Source organism: Eptesicus fuscus, chromosome 9 (assembly GCF_027574615.1).
Source record: "Eptesicus fuscus isolate TK198812 chromosome 9, DD_ASM_mEF_20220401, whole genome shotgun sequence".
Lineage (NCBI taxonomy): Eukaryota > Metazoa > Chordata > Mammalia > Chiroptera > Vespertilionidae > Eptesicus > Eptesicus fuscus.
In genome coordinates, this window is record NC_072481.1 from 20152548 (window position 1) to 20179261 (window position 26714).

General features: G+C 45.3%; 1 protein-coding gene across 4 annotated transcripts; it reads left to right on the plus strand.

Moving 5' to 3' along the window:
- Positions 1–1628: 1628 nt before the first annotated feature.
- HDAC1 (histone deacetylase 1) lies at positions 1629–26577 on the plus strand. 4 transcript variants are annotated; one of them, XM_054721156.1, is made up of 14 exons: positions 1629–1641; positions 7400–7512; positions 14229–14346; positions 18702–18776; positions 20482–20620; positions 21080–21221; positions 22282–22374; positions 23507–23615; positions 23698–23838; positions 24385–24493; positions 24588–24718; positions 24967–25119; positions 25615–25663; positions 25939–26577. In XM_054721156.1, exons 2-14 carry the CDS (start codon positions 7438–7440, stop codon positions 25964–25966), a joined length of 1362 nt encoding a protein of 453 aa, XP_054577131.1. In that variant the 5' UTR covers positions 1629–1641; positions 7400–7437; the 3' UTR covers positions 25967–26577. The 4 variants fall into 4 exon arrangements, with proteins under 4 accessions (XP_054577131.1, XP_008155228.1, XP_054577130.1 ...); XM_008157006.3 differs by lacking the exon at positions 1629–1641 and adding an exon at positions 1659–1822; XM_054721155.1 differs by lacking the exon at positions 1629–1641 and adding an exon at positions 2220–2238.
- Positions 26578–26714: the final 137 nt, after the last annotated feature.

The window sequence follows — 26714 nt, forward strand, 5'->3', positions numbered from 1 at the left end:
TTATTGATTTTAGATAGGAAGGTAGAGGGAGAGATAGAAACATCAATGATGAGAGAGAATCAATGATGGTTGCCTCCTGCATGCCCTCTACTGGGGATCCAGCCCACAACCCTGGCATGTACCCCTGACTGGAATTGAACTGTGACCTCCTGGTTCATAGGTCAACCTTCAACCACTAAGCCACACTGCTGGAGGGTAGAGAGGTGGGGCTATTTACACTCCCTCCAATCCCTTCCCCTCCTTGCCCTGGAGACATATAATGTTTTCAGGCAATTTTGATTGTTAAAACAGGGGGAGTAGAGGCCAAGAAGGCTGCGAAAATCCTATAGTGCATAGGACAGCTTTCTACAACAAAGAATTAAAGAAAAAAAAGATTATCCAGCCCAGCCTTGGCCAGTGTGGCTCAATTGGTTGAGCCTCATCTCATGCATCAAAATGTCCTGGGTTTGAATCCCATTCAGGGCACATACCCAGGTTCCTGTAGGTGTTTCTCTCTCACATTGATGTTTCTCTCTCTCTCCCTCTCCCTTCCTCTCTCTAAAACCAATAAATATATATCCTCTGCCCTGGCCAGTGTTGCTCAGTGGTTAGAGAGTTGTTGGCTCGTGTTCCAAAGGAGTTGAGGGTTCGATTCCTGGTCAAGGGCACATATCTGGGCTGCAGGTTTGATTCCCCCCCTCCTCTGCCCCTGTCGTGGCACATGTGGGAAGCAACCAATGGATGTTTCTCTCTCTCTCTTTCTTTCTCTCTCTCTCTCTCTCTCTCTTTCTCTCTCCCCTCCATCCCTCCCTCCCACTCTATCTAAAATCACTGGAAAAATATCCTCACGTGTGGATTAACCAAACAAACAATATATATGTATCCTTCGCTGATTTAAAAACACACATCACAGCCAAAAATGTCAATAGGTTCAAAAACGGGAGAAACCCTGTGCCAGTATAAGGGGGCACTCCTGTCTGAAGGCACGCCTTAGTCCTCCTGGGTGACTGCATTAGGGAGGGAGGCTTTCGAGTAAGAAAAACTGGGTTCTACCACTTTGTTACAGTGTCTCTGGTGCATAATAGTCATTCAAAATATGTGTACAATTGAAAACTGAATTTAATTACTTATTGTGTGACTGAGCAAGTCACAAAGGTCTCAACTTCAATGTGTTTATCTGTAAACTGGGGATAAAAAAAAAAATCCCTCCTCCAAAAGTGTTATGAGGAATAATTGGAATATCTGAGATAACCGTGGTAAAGGTATAGCACAGTCCTTGGCCTACAGCACTTTTATTCCCTTTGTCAGTTAATTTCTCCCTTCTCCAAACCGGAATTTCAATCCAGATGAGTGACCTTGTGCAAGTCACTAACCCCCAGCCCGTGGGGCTCGGGGGATTCTCTGTAAAATTACAAAGTTGGCTTCTGATCTCCAAGCACGCACCGGCCACCGAAATGGGACTCTGAAGTGTATACTGTCTTTCTTCCCCCGAGACTAATGGTACGGTCCCTAAGCAGCTCCCCACCCCCCTGTCGTGGACCTTGGTACAGGCCCAGGGGGCCCCGGGCGGCCTCTCCGGGCTGCCCTTGCCCCCTGCCGAGTTCCGGGCCGTCCCTGCGCAAGCTGATTGGCTGGAGCAGTGCCCGGGCTGCGCGGCTATAGGTGAGCCTGGGAGGGGCGGGCGGAGCGGGCTGGAGGCCCGCCCCCTCCCCCCTGGGTCGGACACTGAGCGGAGCCGCGGGCGGGAGGCCTGACGGACCGACGGACGGACGGGAACGACGGCAGGCGAGCAAGATGGCGCAGACTCAGGGCACCCGGAGGAAAGTCTGTTACTACTACGACGGTGAGCACGGTCCTCGCGGCGGGGGCGGGGCCTGGCCGGGCCGAACCCGGGAGCGGGAGGCTGAGGAGACCTGAGTGGGGAGGCTGGGAGAGGCGAGGCGTTGGGGAAAGGCTGAGAGGAGGCTGAGGGGGGGGACGGAGGTCGGGGCTGCGGGTGGAGGCTGAGAGGAACGGAGGTCGAGACTGAGGGAGGAGCTGAGAGGATGGAAGTCTGGGCTGAGGGAGGAGGCTGAGAGGAATGAGGTCGGGCTGGGGAAGGAGGGCGAGACCGAGGGAAGAGGCGCGAGGAGAAGAGACCGAGGCTGAGGGAGGAGGATGAGAGGAGGTCGGGCCTGGGATGGGAGACGCGGAGGAATGCAAAGGGGTTGAAACTGAGGGAAGAGCGTGAGGCCGAGGGGTCGCTTGGCGAAGTCTGAGGTGATCTTGGTGGGGAATTCTGAAGTCTGATGGGAGAGTTTGAGTGGGACTCCGAGAGGGGAGGCTGAGTCTGAGGAGGGAGACAGAATATGATGGGGAAGGTTGCAAGGGTGTCTTTTTCTCCTGAGACTACCGAGGTCTTCTGTTGCCCCTGTCCTTCCTCCCTGGGAGGAGGCTTTCGGGAATCACCAGCTAGTGGTCACCGCTGCCCCTCTCCCAGTCTCTGAGCTGGGCCTGCAGTTGCTACTGGGAAATGGAGCCCCTGCGGGGTTGGAAGGAGAAGGATGCTACTTATTCATGTAACAAAAGTCTACCCAGCCGCTTACTCTGAAATGGGTAGCCTGTCGGTGCTGGAGCGGCGGGGGTGGGGTGGGGGGGGTTGGGGGGGGGGGGGGGGGAGAAGAGGTGATCAAGTCACTTCTCCAGCTCAGTTTGGAGGGGGAGATAGTGACAGAATTGCTCTCCAGTGTCTTGCTGGGATAAAGGAACTCTCAGAGAGCTATAGGGGCACCCAGCCCAGGCTCAGGAGGTAGGGAGAGAGGTGCCATCTCAGTTAGGACCTGAAGAACAGGAGTTATTAGCCTGGCACAGGGAAGGCAAAGACAACAGCAGGGTGAGAGATGAAAGAGAGGACAGCACATTTGAAACCCAGCAGGTGTCTATACTTGTGCAGTAAGCCTGAGACATCGATTTGAGGGCAGAGCGGAGAAGGTAGGGAGCGGAGAGCAGGGGTAAGGGAAAGGTTGCAAGTGATGAGGCTGGAGAAGTAAATGGGGACCTGAGCATGAAGGGCTGGGCATACTATCCTAAGGAAGTTGTACTTTATTCTAAGGGCACTTGTGAATCATTGAAGTTTTATGCAGGTTAGTGACGTCATCAGATTTATGCTCAGAGCTATCACTCTGGGACAGAAATTAAATTCATGAATGTTGGGGTAAGGAAGAACACAGGAGCCCAAGTTTCTGGTTTGGGCAGTTTGATGCTGAGTGTTTGGAGATTGTGTCGGTTGATAACTTTGGGGTTTTTTTTGGTAGGCTTTTGCTTATTTGTTTGTTTGTTTGTTTTCTTGTGGATATGTCTGGGGGATATCCAAGTAGAGGTGTCCAGTAGGCAACTGACCATTCTGGTCTGTAGTTTAGAAGACAGACATGAAAAGAGAGAGATTTTTGGTAGTCATCAGCATACAGATGGGAATTTTATTATAGAGGAATTTTATTATATGCACTCACCCAAGAAGTTGTATAGGGTGAAAAGAGAAGAGGATCCAGGGTGGAATTCTAAGGAAGTGTCCTGAGGAAAAGACTAGTGTCCTTCATGCTCTGTACTCCCCTGTAGGCATTTGTCACTTGTATTGGAATTGCCCATTTACTTGTTCATACCTTTTACAGATAGTAAATGCCGGAAGGAAAGGGAACATGTCTTATCTACCTCTGAATGCTCTACCCTCAAAACAGTGCTAGCTCCTAGTAGGCTGTCAGTAAAGATACAGAGGGAATGGTCCAAGATGTACGTGAACCAGAAAGTGTTGGGTTACAGTAGCCAAAAGAGGGAAGGAGTGGCCAAGTGTGGGCAAGAACTGTTTTCTGTGCAGGGTTTGGAATTGAAGAAGTGAGTGAAGAGGAGACATCGGGTTGAAACCTTTTTAATAAAGCTTGTCCTGGGCAGAGAGAGAGTTGTTGACAAAGGGGAGATGGAATGGTTGAGAGTTGAGCATCTTCAGATTCTTAGGGAAAAGAGTCAGGGAGAAGGAGAGGTTGAAGATATTAGAGAGGCTAGTAATGATGGAGTTCCCTGAGATGATCAGGTGAGATGGACACCAGAGCACAGGTGGGGACACTAGCCTTCAAGAGGAAGTTCTTCTTGATAAGTAGGTAAGAAAAAGTTCTAATGTAGTTAAGTTTGAGGGGGGTTTCAAGATAAAGTAGGAGAATATTTTTTTCCTGAGAGTGCGGGAGGTCATTTGGTAGAGTAGGAATCTTGAAGAGAGATAACTGTTAAATAGCTGCTGTGAAAGAGGGAGGTAGAAAAATAAATTTGGAAAGATTGCTAGGCAGTGGTGAGGGCGCATTTGAGGCTGGATCTTATGACTTCATAGCCATGTTAGTTTGCAGTTTTGTGATCTCCACAGTCTTAGTTTAAAAAGAGAAAGAGCGGAAAGAACCAACTTTTAGAGAAGAGAAACGTCTTACTTTTTAAGACAGTGTGAGTTTGCAGTGAGGTCACTAGCTTGGAACTCAGATTTGGCTCTGCTGCTCAGAAGCTTTGCAGTATTGGGTAAGTCACTTTACCTTTCTAGCCTCAGGTCACTTCCATAAAATTAAAAAAAAAAAAAAACACTATGAGAACAGTGGGAAAAGCTCTTTTAAAGTTTAAAAGTAGTACCTAAATACCAATTATTTCTTTTAAAGTCTCTCAGCAACCTAATTAAAAACTGTTAAGAGGATGGTGTCTCTGGGCCCCACCCTCAGGTACTCCCTTAACCATCTAGATAAGGTATCTTAGTTCCTCAAGTCTAAATCTTGGCTGGATCCAAGCTTGATAGGCAAGGGAGTTGCTATGGGTCAAGGCCCATGCCAGACTTGGGTAAGCAGGACTCCAATTATATATCATGATTAGGGCCATGTGACTACTGACTGCCCAACAAATTGGATCTGCATCAGCCAATGCCTTAAGAATCTATTCTACCCATCCCCATGGCTGATAAGGGACCCTGGGAACAACTTTCTGCTTTCCTTCCTTGCTACTGCATCTCAAAATCTGTGTCTATGTGGAACACGGATCCCTGTTGAATGCCACTACAGGCTGTACTGTGGCTGTTTAGAAGTTTCCCATTATCCCAGACCTTGTCTATGACAAAGAGACTTGGAGTGTGGTTTGGATGCTGTTGGTGGTATTCCCCACAGTGCATTGCTCTCTGAAATGAAACCTGTTTCTGGTACCACCAACCCACAGTGGATAAGAGTTTGGGACCTTTTTTTCACTGGTGCTGAAAAATCTGCCTCATCCTGATGGACTCCCTAGGAAGAATCTTTGGGTGTGCAGTTCACTAGATTTTGGAATATTGTTACAGAAACTGTCTACTAAGTAGACTCACAGAGCCCTCTAGGTTAAGTGCAAACTGAAGTAGGTACCTGGCATACTAGATTCGGAGTCAGAAGAGTTGACACCCAAATCACTCATTGATTGTGTGATCTTGTGCAGGCACTTAACTTTTCTTAGTCTCAGTTCAACTCCTTGAATCTTTATTGAGCCTCTGTGATATACAGGGCATATTTGTCCTTGCCTTGAAGGAGCACCTAGTCTTGTGGAGATATAACTAGGTATGTCAATAATTCAGATACAAAGCAAAATGAATTAAGTGCTAAATAAATTGCACACAGAGGAAAAGACCATTATTCTAATTAGGAATATCTTTGGAGCTTGAGCTGGGCTTTGTAGTATGAGGATCATCAGAGAAGGAAGGACATTCCAGGTCAAAGGAACAGTATGAACTAAGGATATTTGATGAAGGCGAATGCCATGTTTAGGATGCTGACAAAAATCTAGTGTGTTTAGAGCAGATATTGGCAAACTTTCTGTAAAAGTCCAGATAGTAAATATTTTAGACTTTTCATGCCATATGGATGGGTTTCTGTAGCAATTATTTAACTACTGAACTCTGCTATTATAATGTGAAAGCAGCTGTAGGCAATATATAAACTCATGGTCATGGCTGTGTGCCAATAAAATATTATTTGCAAAAAACAGGCAGCAAGTTATATTTGGCCCAAGGGCTATAATAGTTTGCCTGCTCCTAGCTAGTGGAGGGGGGGAGAGAGAGAGGGAGACACTTGTGGAGGAGAGTGGTGATGGTAGGTAACAAGAGATGAAGCTGGAAAAGTATATTTAGGAAGTCCTTGAATGCCAGATTACTGAAATTGTTCTTTTTTTTTATTTAATTTTATTTTTTTGTTGTTCTTTATTTTTCATCCTGTAGGGGATGGGGGGCCATTAAGGATTATTGAGCAGGAGAGTAATGTTATCAAAGCTGTGTATTAGGGCAGTGGTCGGCAAACTCATTGGTCAACAGAGCCAAATATCAACAGTACAACCATTGAAATTTCTTTTGAGAGCCAAATTTTTTAAACTTAAACTTCTTCTAACGCCACTTCTTCAAAATAGACTCACCCAGGTCTTGGCATTTTGTGGAAGAGCCACACTCAAGGGGCCAAAGAGCCGCATGTGGCTCTTGAGCCGCAGTTTGCCAACCACGGTATTAGGGGAATAACTGGTGATAGTGTGGCTGATAGTTTGAATTGAAGGCAGAGGGACCATTGCTGTAGATGAAGAAAGAGTAGTTTTCTGTTCTAGAAAATGGCAATAAAACTCCCTGTCTACTTTACAGGGTTATTGTGAGAATCCAGTAAGAAAATGAATGTGAAGTGTCATGTGCAAGAGGTGAACTGTGGCTTATAATAATTCTGAGTATTGATGGTTGTTTTTTATTTATTTATAGTAAAGGTGGAGATTTATTGAAGAACAAATACAGACTCCCACGTGGGGAGAGGGAAAGAGTCCCACAGAAATGACTCCCACTTAGGGAGGGGGAAAAGGGTCCCATATTTTTCTTTATTTAAAATACGTTTTTATTGATTTCAGAGAGAGGAAGGGAGAGGGAGAAGGAGGAGAGAGAAACATTGATGATGAGAGAAAAACATGGATCTGCTGCCTCCTGCACTCCCCCTACTGGGGATTGAACCCAAAATCCGGGCAAGTACCCTAACTGGGAATCAAACTATGACCTCCTGGTTCATGGGATGGTATTCAACCAGTTGAGCCACACTGGCTGGGCTGATGGTTATTTTTCTGTTGTGGGAGTGGATTTCTTAGAGATATAGTGTCACCTCCCAAGTAGCTTTAGAATGAACCCCTCACATTCTCTAGTAGTGCCTGTTGGTCATGGGGGAAGAAACTGGGATAGACTGACATTTGTAAGTGTTGACTTCTCCAGGGTTCCCTGCCCTTTTTTTTTTTTTTTTCTTCCCCATTTGGAGTTATCCCTCCTCAAGGTGGGTAAGAATCTTAAAGACTAGAATGAACCAGAAAGTTTATTGGAAAGATTCCTGGGTTCTCCTAGGAATGTGTGTCTATGTCACTGAAACTGTCACTCTTTCTTCTTCAGGGGATGTTGGAAATTACTATTATGGACAAGGCCACCCAATGAAACCTCACCGAATCCGAATGACTCATAATTTGCTACTTAACTATGGTCTCTACCGAAAAATGGAAATCTATGTGAGTTACTGGGAGCTCTGCCCCTCCCTAATCTCATCAGCTCTGATTCCCCATATGTCATTCATTATCTTATTTTCTTAAATGCTCATTCATCAGATGTGTTGTACTACAGTGTGTACCTGCAACAATTTAAAAATGCATAAGCTCTGGCCAGTGTTCTCAGTGATTAGAGCACCGGCCTGTGCACCGAAGAGTCTCAGGTTTGATTCCTGGTCAAGGACACATACCTGGGTTTCAGGTTCAAGCCCTGGCCCTGTCGGGGTTTATGCGGAAGGCAACCAATCAATGTGTCTCTCTCTCACATCGATGATTCTCTCTCTGTGTCTTTCCCCCTTCCTTCCACTCTATCTGAAAGTTAATGGAAAAATATTCTCGGGTAAGGATTAACTACAACAACAACAAAAAGTACAAGATGCGCCCTGACCAGTGTGGCTCAGTTGGTTGGGCGTCATCCTGTGCACTGAGAGGTTGCTGATTCCATTCCCAGTCAGGGCTCATGCCCGAATTGTGGGCTCAATCCCCAGTAGGAAGTGTGCAGGAGGCAGTCAATCGATGTGTTAAGCTCTCAGGTCGATATTTCTCTCTTCTCCCTTCCTCTCTCTCTAAAAATATATAAACTATTTTTTAAAAAGTACAAGATGTAGAGATAAGGAGCAGTGAAGGAGTAAGGGAGCTTTGGGATATTTCCTAGAGGTGATATCTGAGCAGAGTTTAAAGATTAAGTAGAATCTTAGAATCTAGCCTGGAATTCAGAAGGGGACTGGCATTCTAGGCCAAGGGAAGAACATATACAAAAAGACAGAGAGGTAAGAACAATATGGTGTGTTTGGGGAAAATACAAATAGTTCAGTGTTTAGGTATTGTGGTAAATGTTCACAGGTGTGAGGGGAGCTAGAGCTGAAGAGGTCAGCAAGAATTGGATGTGCTGTACTAAGCAGCTCTGTTGGGTCAGAGTAAAAAAAACCAATGCCTAAAACGTTTATAGGGATTTTTGAACTAGCTCCAAGTCTCTAGTTACTAAAGAGTATAGACTGTCTAACCTCTTGAACCAGTTCCTGCTGATCTCTGCTCCATCTTCCAGTTTTTTTTTTTTTAAAATATATTTTATTGATTTATTACAGTGAGGAAGAGAGAGGGATAGAGGGTTAGAAACATCGATGAGAGAGAAACATCGACCAGCTGCCTCTTGCACACCCGCTACTGGGGATGTGCCTGCAACCAAGGTACATGCCCTTGACCGGAATCGAACCTGGGACCCTTCAGTCCGCAGGCCGATGCTCCATCCATTGAGCCAAACCGGTTTCGGCCATCTTCCAGTTTTTAAAACTTAAACATAAACATATCAGTACATCTGTGAACCAAATTTGATCCAAAGGTTCCTAGTTTGAACCTTATCTGGAGGTAGTGAAGAAAAAGTGAACGAGTTTACATGAAAGAGATAGGAATAGGCATGCATTTTAGTAGCCCAGGGGCCATTTAGGAGGCTGTTGCAAAGGTCCAAGTGAGAAAATCAAGAGGATCTGGGGGCCCATGTTGCCTTATGGTTAGAGCATAAGAGTCTGTTAAAGTGTTCGGGCAGCTTAAGTAACCTAGCAACAGCAGTATCCTTCCTCACCATTCCAGAGAATGAAAGGGATAAGTTTTCCTTCCCAGATGGTCCTTTTATGTCTCTAAGATCCTGTAGAGATAGCTAGGGAAGCCAGAGGGAAGGTAGATAGGAGCAGGTCAGATCTTGGGACCAGAGAGATTTTTCAGGTGTGAAAGGCAGCTGGGAATGAAAAACATAAAAGGTAGCAAGGTTTTTAGGCACTCTGGAGAGCAGACTAGCATTTATTTATTTTATTTTTTAAATATATTTTATTGATTTTTTACAGAGGAAGGGAGAGAGATAGAGAGTTAGAAACATTGATGAGAGAGAAACATCAATCAGCTGCCTCCTGCAGGGGATGTGACCGCAACCAAGGTACATGCCCTTGACTGGAATTGAACCTGTGACCTTTCAGTCCACAGGCCGACGCTCTATCCACTGAGCCAAACCAGTTAGGGCCAGACTAGCATTTAGATAAAGAGGATACCTGAATGTGGAATAGGAGCTTCCAGAGCTGCCTATTGCACATCTACACCATGCTAATCTGGCCCCAACTTGCCTTCTTTCTTTCCTCTCCCCACTTAGCCCTCCAAATCAGCCAGATGAGATTCTGCATCTTTCCACACCATCCTAACTGGGAGGATTATTTACTGTGCCCACCCATATCTTACTCATCTTTAAGAGTAACCTCAAGTCCTCGTTCAACATATTTTTGTTGAGTACTGTCATACCCCAGGGACTATATTAACCTCCATGAGAGATACTGAGAAATTAAAAATGGATTCTATCTTCAAGTGAGAGGAAAAATAAACTAATATTTATTGATGATTGCTGATGCCTGGCCATGGTACCTGTTATTTAGTGTATTAATTATAACAACCCTAACTTATAGATCAGAAAACAAGCTCAAAGAAGATAATTAACATGTTCAAAGTCACATAGCTATTAATAAATGAGTTGAGACTCCAACCCATATCTCTCTAATTCCAGTGTCTATATCTGTCCATTTGTCCTTTTTTCCTTCCTAAACAACCTTTTAACAAGAGGTCTAGCGGTAAATGGTCTCTATACCATTTGGCAATGTCATCAGGGACTCAGGCTTATTTTATCCTTCTGCTCAGCCATCCTTAGCTTATGTGATTTCATCATGTTTTTTTGCCTTGATGGCTGTCTCCAAGTATTATGTCTTCATGTAACAGAATCCAAAAAGGAAGGGAACTGGGTAAATGGATCACTCACCCCACCCCACTTTCTTCTTTTTATTAAAGAGGAAAACCCTCTACAGAGATTTCCCACCAGATTTCCCCTTAAATCTCATTGGGTCATTTGCCATCCTTAGACCATTTACCAGGGATTGGCTTAGACTAATCACATTTGATCCCTGTGGCCGAGTACATTAACACCCAACCAAACAGATAAGTTATCAAGGAAGGAGAGAATGGCTCTTTGGAAAGCAACCAACTGTGGCTGTCATAGAAAATAATAATACCTTATTGAAAATTATGTAATACTAGGGGCCCAGTGCACGAATTCATGTACCTTGAAAGAAACTGTGGGCTTCGAGGCTGTGGTGAGCACAGGGGCGGGTCTCGGCCCATCCTCCGTACCCCCGCCCAGCCCCTTCCGCCACAGCCCCTGGCCCCCTGTCTGCCGGCAGCCCCATTCCTGCCGCCACTGCGCCCATGCGCTGACCGCACTGAGCAATCGGCCAGCAGCAGGTGCGAGGGGTGGCTCCAGCGCCAGCTGCAGTTGCAAGCGGTACTGGCGCTGGTAGTGGGTGTAAACAGTGGCTCCAGCACCAGTAGCGGGTGCAAGTGGGGCTGTTGCTGGCAGCAAGTGTGAGAGGTGGCTGCCAGCCCCCATCACCCCTTAGGAGCAGGGGGATGTGGAGAAGCCCTGAGGGGTGATCGGGGCCAGCACCAGCAGCAGGTGCAAGCGCCAGGCGGGACCACAGCACACGTGAGAAAAGAATTTTCAGTAACCACCAGAGGCTCGCCCCATGACAGCAACTGGTGCCCCATTTTGGTCTGGCGCCACCACTCATCTGCTCCACCATCCCACCGTGGCCAATGCCCACCATGTTCAGCGCGTGCCCCCTGGTGGTCAGCGCATGTCATAGCACTCGGTTCGGTTGTTCCACAGTTTGGTCTATTTGCATATTAGGGTTTTATATATATAGATGTGTGGTATTCTTACTCTAAACTTCTAAAGCAAAACCTCAGTGTTATCTCTTCCGAAATCTTCTATACCTTGTGTGTGTTTTTTGTTAATCCTCACCTGAGGATATTTTTTCCATTGATTTTTAGATAGAGTGGAAGGGATGGGGAGAGACAGAGAGAGAGAAACATCGATGTGAGAGAGACACATCGATTGGTTGCCTTCTGCATGTACCCTGACCTGGGCTGGGGATTGAGCTTTCAACTGAGGTACATGCCCTTGACCGGAATAGAACCCCTGCCCTTCAGTCTGCAGATGTTTTAACCACTGAGCAACCAGTTAGGGCTAAACCTTATTCTCTTTAATGTGATCTTTTTCTTTCTCTGGCCCTACCTTTTCATTGAGAGTGCATCTTTGGTCCTATTCCAACATTGTTTCTCTGCATTCATCCCTGTCCTCTCCTTTCTCTGGGCTGTGATCCTAGCATTCCTTTCCCAAAGTATAGATAGCCATTTTAGTATCTTTCCTGAGATGGATGGCTTTTGAGAGTCAGTCCTGAAAGATGCTCCTTAGAATTCTCATGGAAGTTGTATTACTTCTGTACTTCTGTCTCTACACCTGAAAGAGACATGTTGAGGTATTTTTCACACAATTTCACCTTTTTGGGCCCCTTCCTCAATTCATCTCCACATCCCCACTTTTATCCAGGCACCTTCCTATTTACATACAAAAGTCCTATTCTCTTCCTTGCCTCGGATGCTAATTTTATATATTCCTAGGCTTCTTATTCATCGCCTTCTGTTCTTTTGTTCTGTTTTTAAAAAATGTTTTTATAAAATATTGTAGATGTGAAATAATTTTTTAAAAATATATGTAAGGTATAAAAAATCACATTGTAATTAATACTACCTACTTTAAGAAAAGGGCCTGGCCGGTGTGGCTCAGTGGTTGAGCATCAACCTATGAACCAGGAGGTCACGGTTGATTCCAGGCCAGGGCACATGCCCAGGTTGCGGGCTTGATCCCCATTAGGGGGTGTGCAGGAGGCAGCCGATCAATGATCCTCTCTCCTCATTGATGTTTCTCTCCCTCTCCCTTCTTCTCTGAAATCAATAAGAAAATATTAAAATATATACATATATACTTATAAATATATATATATTTAAAAACAAATACAAAACACCTAAGTATTTGAAGCCAAGCCTTGCTTCTTTCACTGTGGGTGTTTTTTAATAAAACTGTATCCGTCTTTCAGTCTTATATTTCTCATAATATTTAGTAAGAATTAAATGAGACTCAGAGAATTAAAGAAGCCAGACCTCTGGGTTTCCTAATCCAGCTTCCTAGTGTGTAACCTTGGGCAAATTACTTAACCTCTCTGCTTTAGTTTCCTTACTGCAGGTGAGGATGATAATAGTATAAACTTTAACCATTTGTTCTCCATAAGCGTCTATAGATGCAAGCGGCGGACCTTTTTTTAATTAAATTCAAAATATCATGGCAGGTAACTGGTTAAAAGGTGGTAGTAAGGCCTGGTTGGTGTGTTTCAGTGGTTAAGTATGACCCAAGAACTAGGAGGTCACAGTTCTAGTATTCCCAGTCGGGGCACATGCCTGGGTTTCGAACTCGATCCCCAGTAGGGGGCGTGCAGGATGTTTCTAATCAATCCTACATAATAAAAAGGTAATATGCAAATTGCATCACTCCGCTACACCCACGATTGGGCCGGCTGGAGGCACGGGGGCGGAACTCAGGGTGGCCGATTGGCTGGCGGTAGGAGCGGGGGGCGGGGACTCGCGAGTCCAGGACCCCCGCTCCTCCTGCCGGCCTAAACGGCCGGCGCTGCGGAAGGACCCATGGGGCCAGGACCCATGGGGCCGGTGGAAGACGCTGGTGGCGGAACTCGGGGCGGCCGATTGCGTGGCTGCCGGCACCAGTTTTCTGCCAGCAGCAGTTTTCCTCTGGCCACCCGCCCATCGGAGGGCCTCCCGATCGGAGTTCCTCTCGGGGTGGCCGATCGTGCTGGCTGGAGGCGCTCTGATCTGCGGGTGGCCAGAGGAAAACTGGTGCCGGCAGCCAGGTGAAGGAAAAGTCTATTGCACGAAACTTCGTGCAACGGGCTTCTAGTTAAAAAATAAATAAAATAAAAGGTGGTTGTAAGGATCATATGAGATAGCATATAAAGTGTCTATGATAAAAGTATTGGTAATTAGAAAAGAAGAGGGTCATCTTTGAAGATCTGCCTTGAAGGGATGAGGGGAAGAGAAGAGAATTTTTAAAAAGGGGAGGAAGAATCAGAATGATGTCCCATCTATTTCAATTATTAGTCACCTCTTCTTTTTTTAAAAATATATTTTTATTGATTTCAGAGAGCAAGGGAGAGGCAGAATCAATGATCGGCTGCCTCCTGCACGCCCCCTACTGGGGATTGAGCCCTCAACCCGCGCATGTGTCCTTTGACCGGAATTGAACCTGGGACCCCTTAGTCCACTGGCCAATGCTCTATCCACTGAGCTAACCAGCTAGGGCTAGTCACCCCTTCTTATTGAACTTTTGGAGCCATTTGGCCCATAATTATAAATTGTTATATTTAATATTAAAAAGCAGTAATAATTTAAGTGCTTCATAATTTATAAAGAGATTTAACAATCTCATTCAATTCTCACAACTTCTGAGTAAGGTAGATGTTGTTATCCCTAAATAGTAAATGAGGAAATTGAGGCTCAAGAGGTAGACTTGCCAAAGCAACAGAGGTTGAGTTGCATCTGGGTCTTCTGATACCGAGTTTCCTTTGATAATCTTATTTGCTTAATTAGATTGCAAGTTTCTCGAGGCCTAAATCTAATCAGTAATTTCTTTTTATCCTTTATAGCATCTAGCCCGATGCTGGGCAGATATAAGTGTTCAAACTAGACTGAGTGAAGACTGGCATGTAAAGAATAATATGCCCTTTCTCCTCTCTGCCCTCTAGCGTCCTCACAAAGCCAATGCTGAGGAGATGACCAAGTATCACAGCGATGATTACATAAAATTCTTGCGCTCCATCCGCCCAGATAACATGTCTGAATACAGCAAGCAGATGCAGAGATGTAAGTCCCTTCTGTTTGCTTCCTGTGTTCAAGCCCCCAGTTGGAGCTCCCTTTCAATTGGAGGGGGCCACCCTGCTTTCCTTTGTTCCTCCCATTCAGCTGACACCTGATTTCCCTTGCCTCCCAAGGGTGCTAAAGTGCTTCTTTTTTCTCTCTGGTTTTCCTTGTTTCTGATTGTAAGGAATAGAGATTGAACCTCATCCAGTTAGATTCACAACATTTTACCAAGAAAACTGTAGTTGTTGTAATGGAAAAAGCACTGACCTGGGAGGGGGGATAAAAGATATAGGTCCCAGCTGTGACTTCTTGTTTTAAAAATATATTTTTATTGATTTCAGAGAAAGAAGGGAGAGGGAGAGAAATTCAGAAACATCAGTGATGAGAGAGAATCATCGTTTGGCTGCCTCCTGCATGTCCCCCACTGGGGATTGAGCTGGCAACACAGGGCATGTGCCCTGACTGGGAATTGAACCGGGAATATCCTGGTTCATAGGTCAATGTTCAACCACTGAGGCACCTCGACTGGGCCCCGCTCTGACTCTTAACTGACTGGGAAGTCACTTCCCCTCATCTCAGATTTTTCTTTAGTAAAATGGACTGGATGTCATACAACTAACTGCTCCCACTATGTGAATTGAGAATTTAGCAACAACTGAGGACAGACTCGGGATGATGTAATCTTTGAGTTGAGGTGATTCTTCCCTGGCCTCTTGGGACTTGAAACTCAGAACAGGTTCCATCTCAGAAGCAACACCCAATTTATAGGAATTATGGAGATTATTTTAGCTGTGGGAAAAAATACGTTCAAATTTGGGAGTAACTATCATATATGACTTTGCTCTTGTAATTTTAGAAATTCTCTCTGAGTACCTAAGATCTCAGGAAAACAATGTAACAGCATTGTCCAGAGAGGTTTTCATAGTTTATGACAGCTTATTTTCAAATATCAGGAAATCTGTGGCACTTGTTTGTTGCTACTGGCCACAGGTAGTCTGAGTCCCAAGGCAGAAAGTTATTTATTCGTTGCAATAATTGTGCAGGTAGTGATTACAGAACCACAGGGACCTTCTTTGAAGCATTGAGTTTCACAGCTCCAGGAGCTGCTGCCCTCTAAGTGAAGTGTTTGCTCTGAATTAGCAGGGTCTTGTTTCCTTTCAACGTGAGACAAATTCATTCCTTTGGCTTTAGGGGTTTCCATTACCTATTTAGACTAGTAGTGAGGCTCCACTGTTAGTAGAGAGGGCTCTCAGAGAAGCAGCTTGGTGTTGAGGCAAGAAAATGAGCTTTTTTAAAAATATATTTTTTTATTGATTTCAGAGAGGAAAGGAGAGGAAGAGAGAGATAGAAACATCAATGATAGAGAATCATTGATCAGCTGCCTCCTGCACACCCCTACTGGGGTTTGAGCCCGCAACCTGGGTATGTGCCCTTGACCAGAATGGAACCTAGGACTCTTTATTCCGCAAGCTGACTCTCTATCCACTGAGCCAAACCATCTAGGGCAAGAAAGTTAGCTTTGATGTCTTGGTTTGAATCCCTTAGCTCTGCCACTTCGATATGTGTTCTTGAGTAAGTCTCCTAGTTTCTCTGAGCCTGTTTTTGTTTTTGTTCTGAGCCTGTTTGCCCTTCTTTATTTTTATTTATTTATTTATTTATTTATTTATTTATTTATTTAAATATCTATTTTTAAAAATATATATATTTTATTAATTTTTTACAGAGAGGGAGAGGGATAGAGTTAGAAACATCAATGAGAGAGAAACACCAATCAGCTGCCTCTTGCACACTCCCTACTGGGTATGTGCCCGAAACCAAGGTACATGCCCTTGACCAGAATCGAACCTGGGACCCTTGAGTCCGAAGGCCGACGCTCTATCCACTGAGCCAAACCAGTTAGGGCTGTTTGCCCTTCTTTAAAAAGAAGACGGTAGTGTCTCTCTTATAGTGGAGGTTGGGGGCAGGTAAATTAGATAATGTATTCAAAGCACCAACTAGTATGACTTAAAACTTTTGTTATTTTCAAATCTGTCAAGGCTGCCTGGCCAGCGGCTCAGTGGTGGAGTGTTGACCTATGAACCAGGAGGTCACAGTTCCATTCCTGGTCAGGGCACATGCCCAAGTTGCAGGCTCCATCCCCAGTGTTGAGTGTTCAGGAAGCAGCTGATCAATGATTCTCTCTCATCATTGATGTTTCTATCTCTTGCTTCCTCTCCCTTCCTCTCTGAAATCAATAAATATATTTTAAATCTGTCAAGGCAGACAAAATAATAGGCCCTCCAGAGTGCACAGGTTTGGCTCTGGCTCAGTTTTTTCAATTTTCCTGAAACTGGCACTCTAAATTTGTGCATTCAAAAATTAAGTCTAGGATTTTTTCTCATTGAAGATGAGGAGTAGGAAGGATAAGGCTCTGTCTAAGGATTTCAGAGAACCTTATTGACTTGATTCATAGGATTATAGAGAGATATCACTTAGTACAGTGCTTTATGACTGAGGTATCTACAAAGATATCAGGGATGTAAGAACTGAGCTCTCTTTAAAATATTTACCAACACTTAACCTAGGAAATTATACCTGAAATGAATTATTATTTTCTTATGTCTAAAACTCCCCTTTCCTCCATGGATGCTCCACATCCCGAATGGGAATGCAAGCAAAATGTTGGAAACCTAGGCAAGCCAAACCCACTGCAGGAGGAAGCAGCCAGGGGGGGAAATTGGTTGCCGTGGATAAATATCCTGGCCCAGGGACCAAAGTTCCTATTGACACAGCCTCCCAGTGTTTACCCGGGAAGCTGAGGAGAGAGCCACCCACTGCGCACCCCCTTATGCAGGCCACACTTTCCCCGAGCACTTGTCTTGGCAGGGCACCAGATCAGAGCACCCTCCACGGATAGGGCAGTGCCAGAGTTGATAACGCTTACGGTTATTGCAAACCTGGAGCTTCAGCTGTGTCTCAAGAGGTTACCACAATCCAAGCTGGGCTCTCCTGCCCTCTTCATCCTAGGGGTCCACCTCCTTAGTCTAATTTGGGAACTACTATTGATAACAGTGGGTGGGTAATGGGAAGGCTAGGGCGAGAGAATAGGCTGTAGTCCTACCCCTGCCTCTAAATTCTTATATATCATTGATGTCTCAGCAGTTTCCTTTTCTGTGAGAAGAGACTTGGAGCCATAAGGTTCCTCTCTTGCTCTGTGAGTCTACAACCTTCAGGTGTGCTTCCTTTCCTGTCCTTTTCATTTGCATTATGGTTTGCATGTGTTTATCATTATGGGTTAGTTTGTACTTTTACCCCTTTAGGCCTGAAATAACTTTACTCCAGTTGTCACTTGTGGGTGTAGTAGAAAGAGCACTGGACTGTGGGATTCAAGACACCTGGACTCTGATTCTGGTTCTTGCCATTGCCTGGTTGTATAATCTTGGGCAAGCCACTTCTCCGTATCTCTTTTTTTTTTTTAATTTATATATTTTATTGATTTTTCACAGAGAGAAAGGGAGAGGGACAGAGAGCTAGAAACATCGATGAGAGAGATACATCGACCAGCTGCCTCCTGCACACCCCCCACCGGGGATATGCCCGCAACCAATGTACATGCCCTTGACCGGAATCGAACCTGGGACCCTTCAGTCCGCAGACCGACGCTCTATCCACTGAGCCAAACCGGTTTCGGCCACTTCTCCGTATCTCTTTGTGTGGGATTGCTATCTGTCTTGTCTAGCTCATGGGATTGTTATGAGGATCAGAGGAGACTGTGTATGTGAAATTACTGGGGAAAAGCCAGAGTATGTTTTCATAGGCTTTTAGGACAGGCAGGCCAATACTTGAAACTGCCTCTGCCATTTACTAGCAGTTCATCTCTCTCAGCCTGTTTCCCCATTCATAAAATGGGACCAAATTTTACCTCATATGGTTGTGTGAGGATAGATCATATCAGGTATTGAAAGCATTTAGCATAGTGTCTGGCATGTTGCTAAATGTTCAGTGAATTCCTTGTTGGTCAGCTGGAGTGAGGTACAGTAACAAACCCATGCTGGAAGAAGAGGCTAAATTTTTCTCCTGCATATAATGAATGAACATTTTCCAAGCACTTACTTGCGAAATGTTTCCTCATTGAAGATTTCTGTTCATCTTCTCAACAATGGGGTAAGGTGGGATATCATTATGACTTATTATAGATAAAAAGCCAAAGCTCAAAGAAATTAAATGATGTGACCCACTTACACAGCCAGTAATTAGTAGAGCCTGGACTAGAACCCAAGCCTTCTGAATTCAAATTCTGTTTTTCTGTCAGTTCATAAATATATAAATAAAAACTAAAGAAAATTGTGGAAACTAACCTTTCACTTATGTCTTTCAAGTCAACGTTGGTGAAGACTGTCCGGTATTTGATGGCCTGTTTGAGTTCTGTCAGTTATCTACTGGTGGCTCTGTGGGTAAGGAACATACCTCCCTCCTTGAGGGCTGTGCTGGGTTGTAATAATGAGGTCTGTCTTTTAGGTCACTGTCCCAGTAGGCTGGTCTGTGACCATATGAAATGGTAATGTGGGTTTGTTTGTTTGTTAATCCTCACCCAAGGATACCCTTTTCATTGATCTTCTAGAGAGAGTGGAAGGGGGAGAGAGGGAGGAGCGAAACATATTGATTGGTCTTCTCCTACGTTTGCCCCTACTGGGGCTATGGATCGAACCTGAATCCAAATAAATACCCTTAACCAGGAATCAAACCTGAGACCCTTCGGTCTGTGGCCCGACACTCCAACCACTGAGGCATACCAGCCAGGGTGGTCCTGTGGGTTTTTACCTTAGGTCTTTCAGCTGTCCTGGTTCAGTCCCAGCCCAGGCTCAGGGTCTTGATATGGTACTGATAGGTGTCCTTGACTGCTCTATCCTACCAAGAGATCTTATATACAGGAATTCCCTGCTGATTTTATGGGATTGTTGAGATTCTATACATAAAAGCAATTTGTGAACTGCTTAGTGCTGTAAAAATGGGAAGTGTCATCATTTGTGTTGTACAAAAAAGCATGGTAATTATCTTTTTGAGGTCAGAAATAGGCTCTAAATATTGCCCACTTTCATTAGTAACTTTTAGATTAACTCTAGAATTATTCTAACCCTTTTTCTTAACAAATATTTATTTTCTTATGCCTGTTGTTTTCTCTCCTCCCCTCTCCCTTCCACTACCCAGTGTAATCTCAGGAAACAAAGAATTGCACAGAGGGGGAAAATTGCCCACAATTACACTGTCAATGAATAACCATTGTTACCATTTTAGAGTTTGTACATCATTCTTTTTTCTGTGTATATATATCTGGACATAATATATATGTATATCTATATAATGCAAAAAATGTTTTGCATTATATAATATACATGATATATATAATGCAAAACTATATATACAGTTTTGTCTCCATTTTTCACTTAATAAATCTTTAAAGTTTCTCTATCTGTAGTAGATACAGCATGATTTTTATTGGCTACATGATCATCCCATGTTTTGGAACTACTTCAGTTGATTCAATTGGTTGCCTCTTATTGGATCATTTGGATTGTTTCATGTTATTTCTATTAAAATTACACTTTAACAAATGCCACAAATGTACTAGAACACTTGAGTGTATATTTCTCTCTCACTTCTTGGACCTATTTGTATTTTGAGCCTCTGTTACCTTTGGCATCTTCACTGTGAACCATGGTAAGAAATAACATTTATATTGCAATCCAGGTTGTGTGTGTACACACACACACACTCAACTCACTCAAAAACCCTTTCTTACCCTGAAGCCAGTTTTACAGAAGAGCAGTTACCTTTACTGTTATTCTGATATTTTTATTCTACTCTACTTCATTTAAGTATATATATATATTGGTCATGACCCACTAAACTAATTTTAAGGCATACTAAAGGGTTTACCACCTTCCATTTAGAAAACAGTTTTTTTAGAGTAATATCGTATTTACTGCCTGTTGGGATGGGATGGGATGGAATGGGTTGGGAGGGAGAAGACTGGCTTATGAATTATATGATACAGCTGTTGAATAGGAAGGTCCTACCTCTCACTGGTTCCCTGGGCTTCTCGGGGGGAGGGAGAGAGTGGCTTGGTAATAGGCTTATGTTCTCTCTTCCCACGCCCAGCAAGTGCTGTGAAACTTAATAAGCAGCAGACGGACATCGCTGTGAATTGGGCTGGGGGCCTGCACCATGCAAAGAAGTCTGAGGCATCTGGCTTCTGTTACGTCAATGATATCGTCTTGGCCATCCTGGAACTGCTAAAGTATGCCTGCCTGGCCTTTTCTTTCGGAGAAGCACCTTAGGCCAGGTTCCCACTTACCTTTCCCCCTGGGCTTGCCTCCCTAGTTTGCTTTTCTTAGCAGTGTGTTGGCTAGGATATGTTCAGTGAGTGTCTCCGGCCATTCTCTCCTTGACGGGGTCTTGATTTGATCTGAGCCCACGGCAAGATCAGGGGCAGGCGCTGCTCAGATCCTGCCTCCAGAGTGTCCCTGTGTGGCTGGAGTTGACCCTGGCTGTAGAGTAGGAAGATCGGACTTGGTCGGCTTGGTCAGGCCTCTGGAGACACCCTGCCGCACTTCCACCTTCCTTCAGCCAGTTTCCACGTCTCTGGTGCTTAGAGATACCTGAGGGAGGCAGCCAGCTCGGTAAGCTGGGACCTGGCGCCCTTGGCGCGTCCCACTCAGAAAGAGCCCCCAGATTCCTAACCCCTTTTTAATCCTAGGTATCACCAGAGGGTGCTGTATATTGACATTGATATTCACCATGGCGATGGCGTGGAAGAGGCCTTCTATACCACAGACCGGGTCATGACTGTGTCCTTTCATAAATATGGAGAGTACTTCCCAGGAACTGGGGATCTACGGGTGAGAACTCCTTTTAGGGGCCAGTCAACTCACCCTCAGCTGCCAGCTCTCACTCTCTTATCTCATGTCACCAAAAACCACTTCCTGCCTCTTCTGCCTTTCAGAACACCATTCTCCAGCCCAAGACACCTGCCCATAGTCTCCTTTCCTCCCTTATTCTGGAGGAAGGGATGTTGGGAGAGTAAAGGACTTGGGAAGGAAAGGGGTTGCCTGACTCATGCACTTTCTTCCTGGCCACAGCTAAATCGCATTACACTATTCCCATATGGCTTGAATTTTAGGCTAGAAACATCAGGTTCTCTCCCATGGGCTAGGATTTGGGACCCTATGAACCATCTCAGGGGAAAAAATTTTAGGTCACTTCCCTTTTGATCATCTGACTGAAAGCTATGGACTCTATCCCCAGAAAATTGCATTTTTAATTGCACATGAAATTTTGCATCGGATATCGAATAGTTAATAGACACTTCTGCCTAAATGAAGTCCATCCATGGACCTCTAAGAATCCTTGGAAGCTAATTCATTGAACCATTGTTATTAGCATGAATACTGTGAAATCAGCCATTTTGTCATGCCAGTTACCCTTAGGCGAAAAAAGTGGCACTAATTCAATTGTTTGGTATGATGAGCATTAGAGTAACTGAGTATTTACTACTTTGAAGAACTCTTTTTTTCCTTCTTTGTGTCCCCACCATATATCCCTAGAGAGGAGAGGGTGGGTGGGTAGAGGAGTGAGCAGTAAAGCTCTCTGGAGAGGTAAGGGTTATGGCAGGTAGGTATTCTGTGACCCAGTCACCAGGCAGCTCTAACCCAACCCAAAGGTAGAGGTCTTTGTGCTGTGGGTTAGAATATTTAATCTCTGGCCCCATAAACAATTCCCAGTTTGGGTACAGGCTTAGTGGTGTGTCATGAGCTGTGAGCTAGACTTGCCACTAAGGGGAATGATACTAACCACAGTGTCTGGCCCACCTCATGGGCCCTACTTGCCTCTTAGAACCAGCCCCCATCCTTGAACTTCTAGCTTCATTTTTCAGTTTTATTTTAATGTCCCCTTGATTAGGATATTGGGGCTGGCAAAGGCAAGTATTATGCTGTTAACTACCCGCTTCGAGATGGGATTGATGACGAGTCCTATGAGGCCATTTTCAAGCCGGTAAGTGGTTTATCCTCCACCTGGGTTACAAATGGGATTGGTCTAAGGGAGGGGTAGCAAAGCGCCCCACCATATTTCAGGAATCTTTCCCCACTGAGAGGCTGGTTGGGAGAAACAGTGTGTAATCAGTACTGTTTTTGAGGGATGAACCAGAGGAGTGAGAGGCAGTCTGCTGCCTGGGCTGGGCAAAGGGTAGTCCGATGGTTTCACAGAGGTGGTGACATTTGAGCTAGACTTTGAAAAATGAGTTACCCATGTAAAGAAGGACGTGGGGGCCAGGTGGCATTCAACAGAGGGAACAGTGGTGCCAATATGTAACTGTATGTAGGCCACTGATATGTGGGAAGAGTATATAAGGATGTAGAAAATGTATGTTGGGGTCAGTATTTCAGAGGGAGCCTTGAATGTCATGCTGACAAAATAAATCTTCACTTGTCAGCAGCAGAGAACCATTAATAGTAACCTAATAAAGTCAGCAAACACCAAATGTGCTTGTAGTAAGGGCGGGCAGCAACAGAAGCCTGGGTTATAGTCTCTGTCCTCAGTAATGGTTCCTCGAAATATCAGGCTCAAAGTCTATAGAACCAGGTAAGTAGAGCAGCTGCACCTAAGGGTCAGAAAGACTTCCTGGAGGAAGTCTTAGGTAGTGAAAGAAGGGACTTGGAGTTGATACAGAAGCCATTCTAAGTTCAGTGTTAGTAGAGCTAGGAGGCTTTTGGAGATCCTGTCAGATTAGAAAACAAATTCAAAGTGGGAAAACCAGAAGCCCAGGCTGATACTTCCTTTTATCTACCACCCAGCATGTGGGAGAGTGGAAAGGTACAGAAGAAAGTCCTGTACCCACTCTTTTTAGCCTAGAACAGTGATGGGCAACCTTTTGAGCTTGGTGTGTCAAACTTCGCCAAAAAACTGAGCATAACTCGGGTAGTGTGTCACTTTGAGGAAAAAACATTATTTCGCAAATGTTTCATCCTCAGGAGCAGCAAATGTTTCATCCTCGGCATGCGGCCGCGTGTCATCAGAAATGGCTACGCATGTCAGTGCTGACACGCGTGTCATAGGTTCGCCATCACTGGCCTAGAACAACACAGCTTTTCTTGAGGCTGGTCGTGACCAGGATGTTGTCCTTTAGGTCATATCCAAAGTAATGGAGATGTTTCAACCCAGTGCAGTCGTCTTACAGTGTGGCTCTGACTCCCTGTCTGGGGATCGGTTAGGTTGTTTCAATCTGACCATCAAAGGTGAGACCAGGTAGCATAGGCCTGGGTGGGCAGGGTCCTGCTGGGTGCTCCTGTAACCCAGCACCACCTTCTTCCACCAAAGGACATGCCAAGTGTGTGGAATTTGTGAAGAGCTTTAACCTGCCTATGCTGATGCTGGGAGGAGGTGGCTACACCATTCGTAATGTTGCCCGATGCTGGACGTATGAAACAGCTGTCGCCCTGGACACAGAGATTCCTAATGGTAATAGCTCCAAGGCCAAGTTGGGCTGGGTAGAGCTGGAGCTCACGTGTCCTCAAGTTCACAACTCCTTTCCCTTTGGCTAAATGACCTCTCCTCTTTCAATACTAGTTATTTATTCTCCTGCTTATTCTCTTGTGTTTGTCAGACCATAGTCATTAATTTTTCCTGAGTCCTTTTTGACCCTGTTCCCTCTCCCTTTTTTGGTCTGAACAAAATTACCACTGGTTATTTGTAGCTTTGGAATTTCTCTGTATGGTAACTGGGGTAGTAAGGGAGTGCTCCCAATGAGTATTGCCTAAATTTTTCTAAACCAAGGGCTTGGGCCTTCTCAAAATGAGACATACGCACGCACACCGCACTGGTGTGGACATTGCAGAATGCCATTGAAAAGATTGACGTACTATAGATATGCTTCTCACCCTTTTTTGGAGGCATTCTTCTCTTTGATAATTGGGCTTATAGGTCCAGATAAACCCGTAAATGCTTTTCTTGGGGTCCCATGGTTTGGCCAGGTCTCATGACTCTCTTATCTGCTACCCCAATTAGAGCTTCCATACAACGACTACTTTGAATACTTTGGGCCAGATTTCAAACTTCACATCAGTCCTTCCAATATGACTAACCAGAACACAAATGAGTACCTGGAGAAGATCAAGTGAGTATATCCCCAGACACCTCTTGATTGAACATTCCAGGCTGTGGTTTGTCCCTAACTAGAACCCAGCCACCCTCTATACCATTGGCCATAGACAGCGACTGTTTGAGAACCTGAGAATGCTGCCCCATGCACCTGGGGTCCAAATGCAGGCGATTCCTGAGGACGCCATTCCAGAGGAGAGTGGTGATGAGGATGAGGAAGACCCTGACAAGCGCATCTCGAGTAAGACCCCGACCCAGGGTCCTGTACTTCCCTGAGTAGGCAACTCTGACTTCCTTCCACTGCTCTTGGTTTCCATTTCCCCCCAAGCTACCCACCTGTTGGGAAACCCAAGTTCAGTGTCTGTAGGAGCAACCAGGGCACCTGAGTTCCCTCCACCCTTCTCTGTCCTCGACCCTTAGTGTCTCTCAGAGGACACTCATGAGGAAGCTTGGGCACTCCTGCTCTCAGTGTTCCCCATTGCTTCCCAGTCTGTTCCTCTGACAAACGAATTGCCTGTGAGGAAGAGTTCTCCGACTCTGATGAGGAGGGAGAAGGTGGTCGCAAGAACTCTTCCAACTTCAAAAAAGCCAAGAGAGTCAAAACTGAGGATGAAAAAGAGAAAGACCCAGAAGAGAAGAAAGGTGGGTATGGGTTGGGCAAAGATTTGGGTCTTGAGCCCGTCCTGGAGGATGATGGATCTATGTAGGGCACCGGGAGGAGGGAGCTGACCTGGGCCTTTCAGTGGCTCCCAGAAGTGGCAAGGCTTACAAAGGAATGAAACTCAGTTCATCATCTCCACCGGATTGTTGAGCCCTGCCAGGCTCCAAGGCCAGGGACATGCCTGGGCTCCCTGTGGTCAGGAGTGTGGCCCTCACATACCACCCAAGCCCTTTTCCTGGCACTTCACCCGTTTCCCAGGGGGCTGCCTCCTCCCACCAGGTTCAGGCTCTAGCAGGTTGGGAAACCGGTCAGACCTGTTTGTTCTCAACAGGGCTCACTGGGTAGATTTGGGATGGGCTTTTCTTTTTTATGTCCAGTGAGCTGTAGTGTGGGGAAGAGGTTTTTGGGTAAGTGAAGATCCCGTGGGTCTTTCCAGAGGGGCTGTCTTTGGCCATCCCTGCACTTTTATGTTTCAGAAGTCACAGAGGAGGAGAAAACCAAGGAGGACAAGCAAGAAGCCAAAGGGTGAGGAAGGAGCTGCCTGTCAGCCATCTCCCTGGCATTGGTGCACCAGCCCCTTTGTCCCACTACACTGAGAGGGAAGGCACAGGGACAGCTGGTCCAGCTTACAAAGGCCTCTTTCAGGGACCAGTCTGTCTCTGCAGTTCTAGGCAGAGCTAGGAAGCCCCAGCCCTCAGTAGTCACCTGGGCAGCGGAGTCCTGTGAAAGTAAGTCATTGTACCCACACTTCAAGGCCTCTGGGGTGGGTTATCTCATACCAGTCTCTGTTCTCTCCACAGGGTTAAAGAGGAGGTCAAATTGGCCTGAGCAGTCCTCCAGTTCTGGCTTCTTGCAAAGTGCCCGACCTTTCTCCTGTAACCCCTCAGATTTTATATTTTCTATTTCTGTGTATTTATATAAAAATATATTAAATATAAATATCCCCAGGGACTAGACAGGAACCAGGGCCGTGAGCCCAGGGCACACGTGCTGGGCGAGCTCTTCTAATGGCTGCCCTGCCATCCTTCCCCAATTCTTAATTTTGAACCATAAAGGGTGCCAGTTCTGGGTGGAAGGGATTCGATTCCCTTAAACATCCATAGGACAAAATTCTGAAATGCCAACTTCCTGCTTAGTGGCTTTGGAAAGGTGCCCATATTGAGCATTCTAGGAATGGCTGGGTCTTCAGGAACCCGTTCTTTACAGGCGCCTTAAGGTAACCTCAGCCACATTTAGATTGGTTCTGTTATACCTTCCCACTGGCCCCAAGTGAGTTTGAGTTAAACTCACACTATCTGACCTCTGACCCCTCACTCCCCCATTCTGCAGGTGGGAATTGGTAGTTTCCTTTTTGAGATACTATTTTCGGGGACTTTTTTGTGTGTGTGTGTGAGAATCTTTGTAATAAAATGGTACATTTCTATACCCTCCTGAGCTCATCTAGCAGTATCCCTGGGTTGATTTTTATTCTACTTCCCTGCCTTTCTGGGGTCCATGAAGATCTGGGCAACACCCCAACAATAAAAGAACCCCACAAACTTACCTGTCTTCATCCCTCCCTCAAGGTTTGAGGCTA

Excerpts from the sequence above, each read along its gene's own strand:
- HDAC1 (XM_008157006.3), top strand. The coding sequence starts at position 1,774 with ATGGCGCAGACTCAGGGCACCCGGAGGAAAGTCTGTTACTACTACGAC. Across the intron at positions 7,513-14,228 it reads ACCGAAAAATGGAAATCTAT|CGTCCTCACAAAGCCAATGC; the intron begins GTGAGTTACTGG and ends TCTGCCCTCTAG. Across the intron at positions 18,777-20,481 it reads ATCTACTGGTGGCTCTGTGG|CAAGTGCTGTGAAACTTAAT; the intron begins GTAAGGAACATA and ends TCCCACGCCCAG.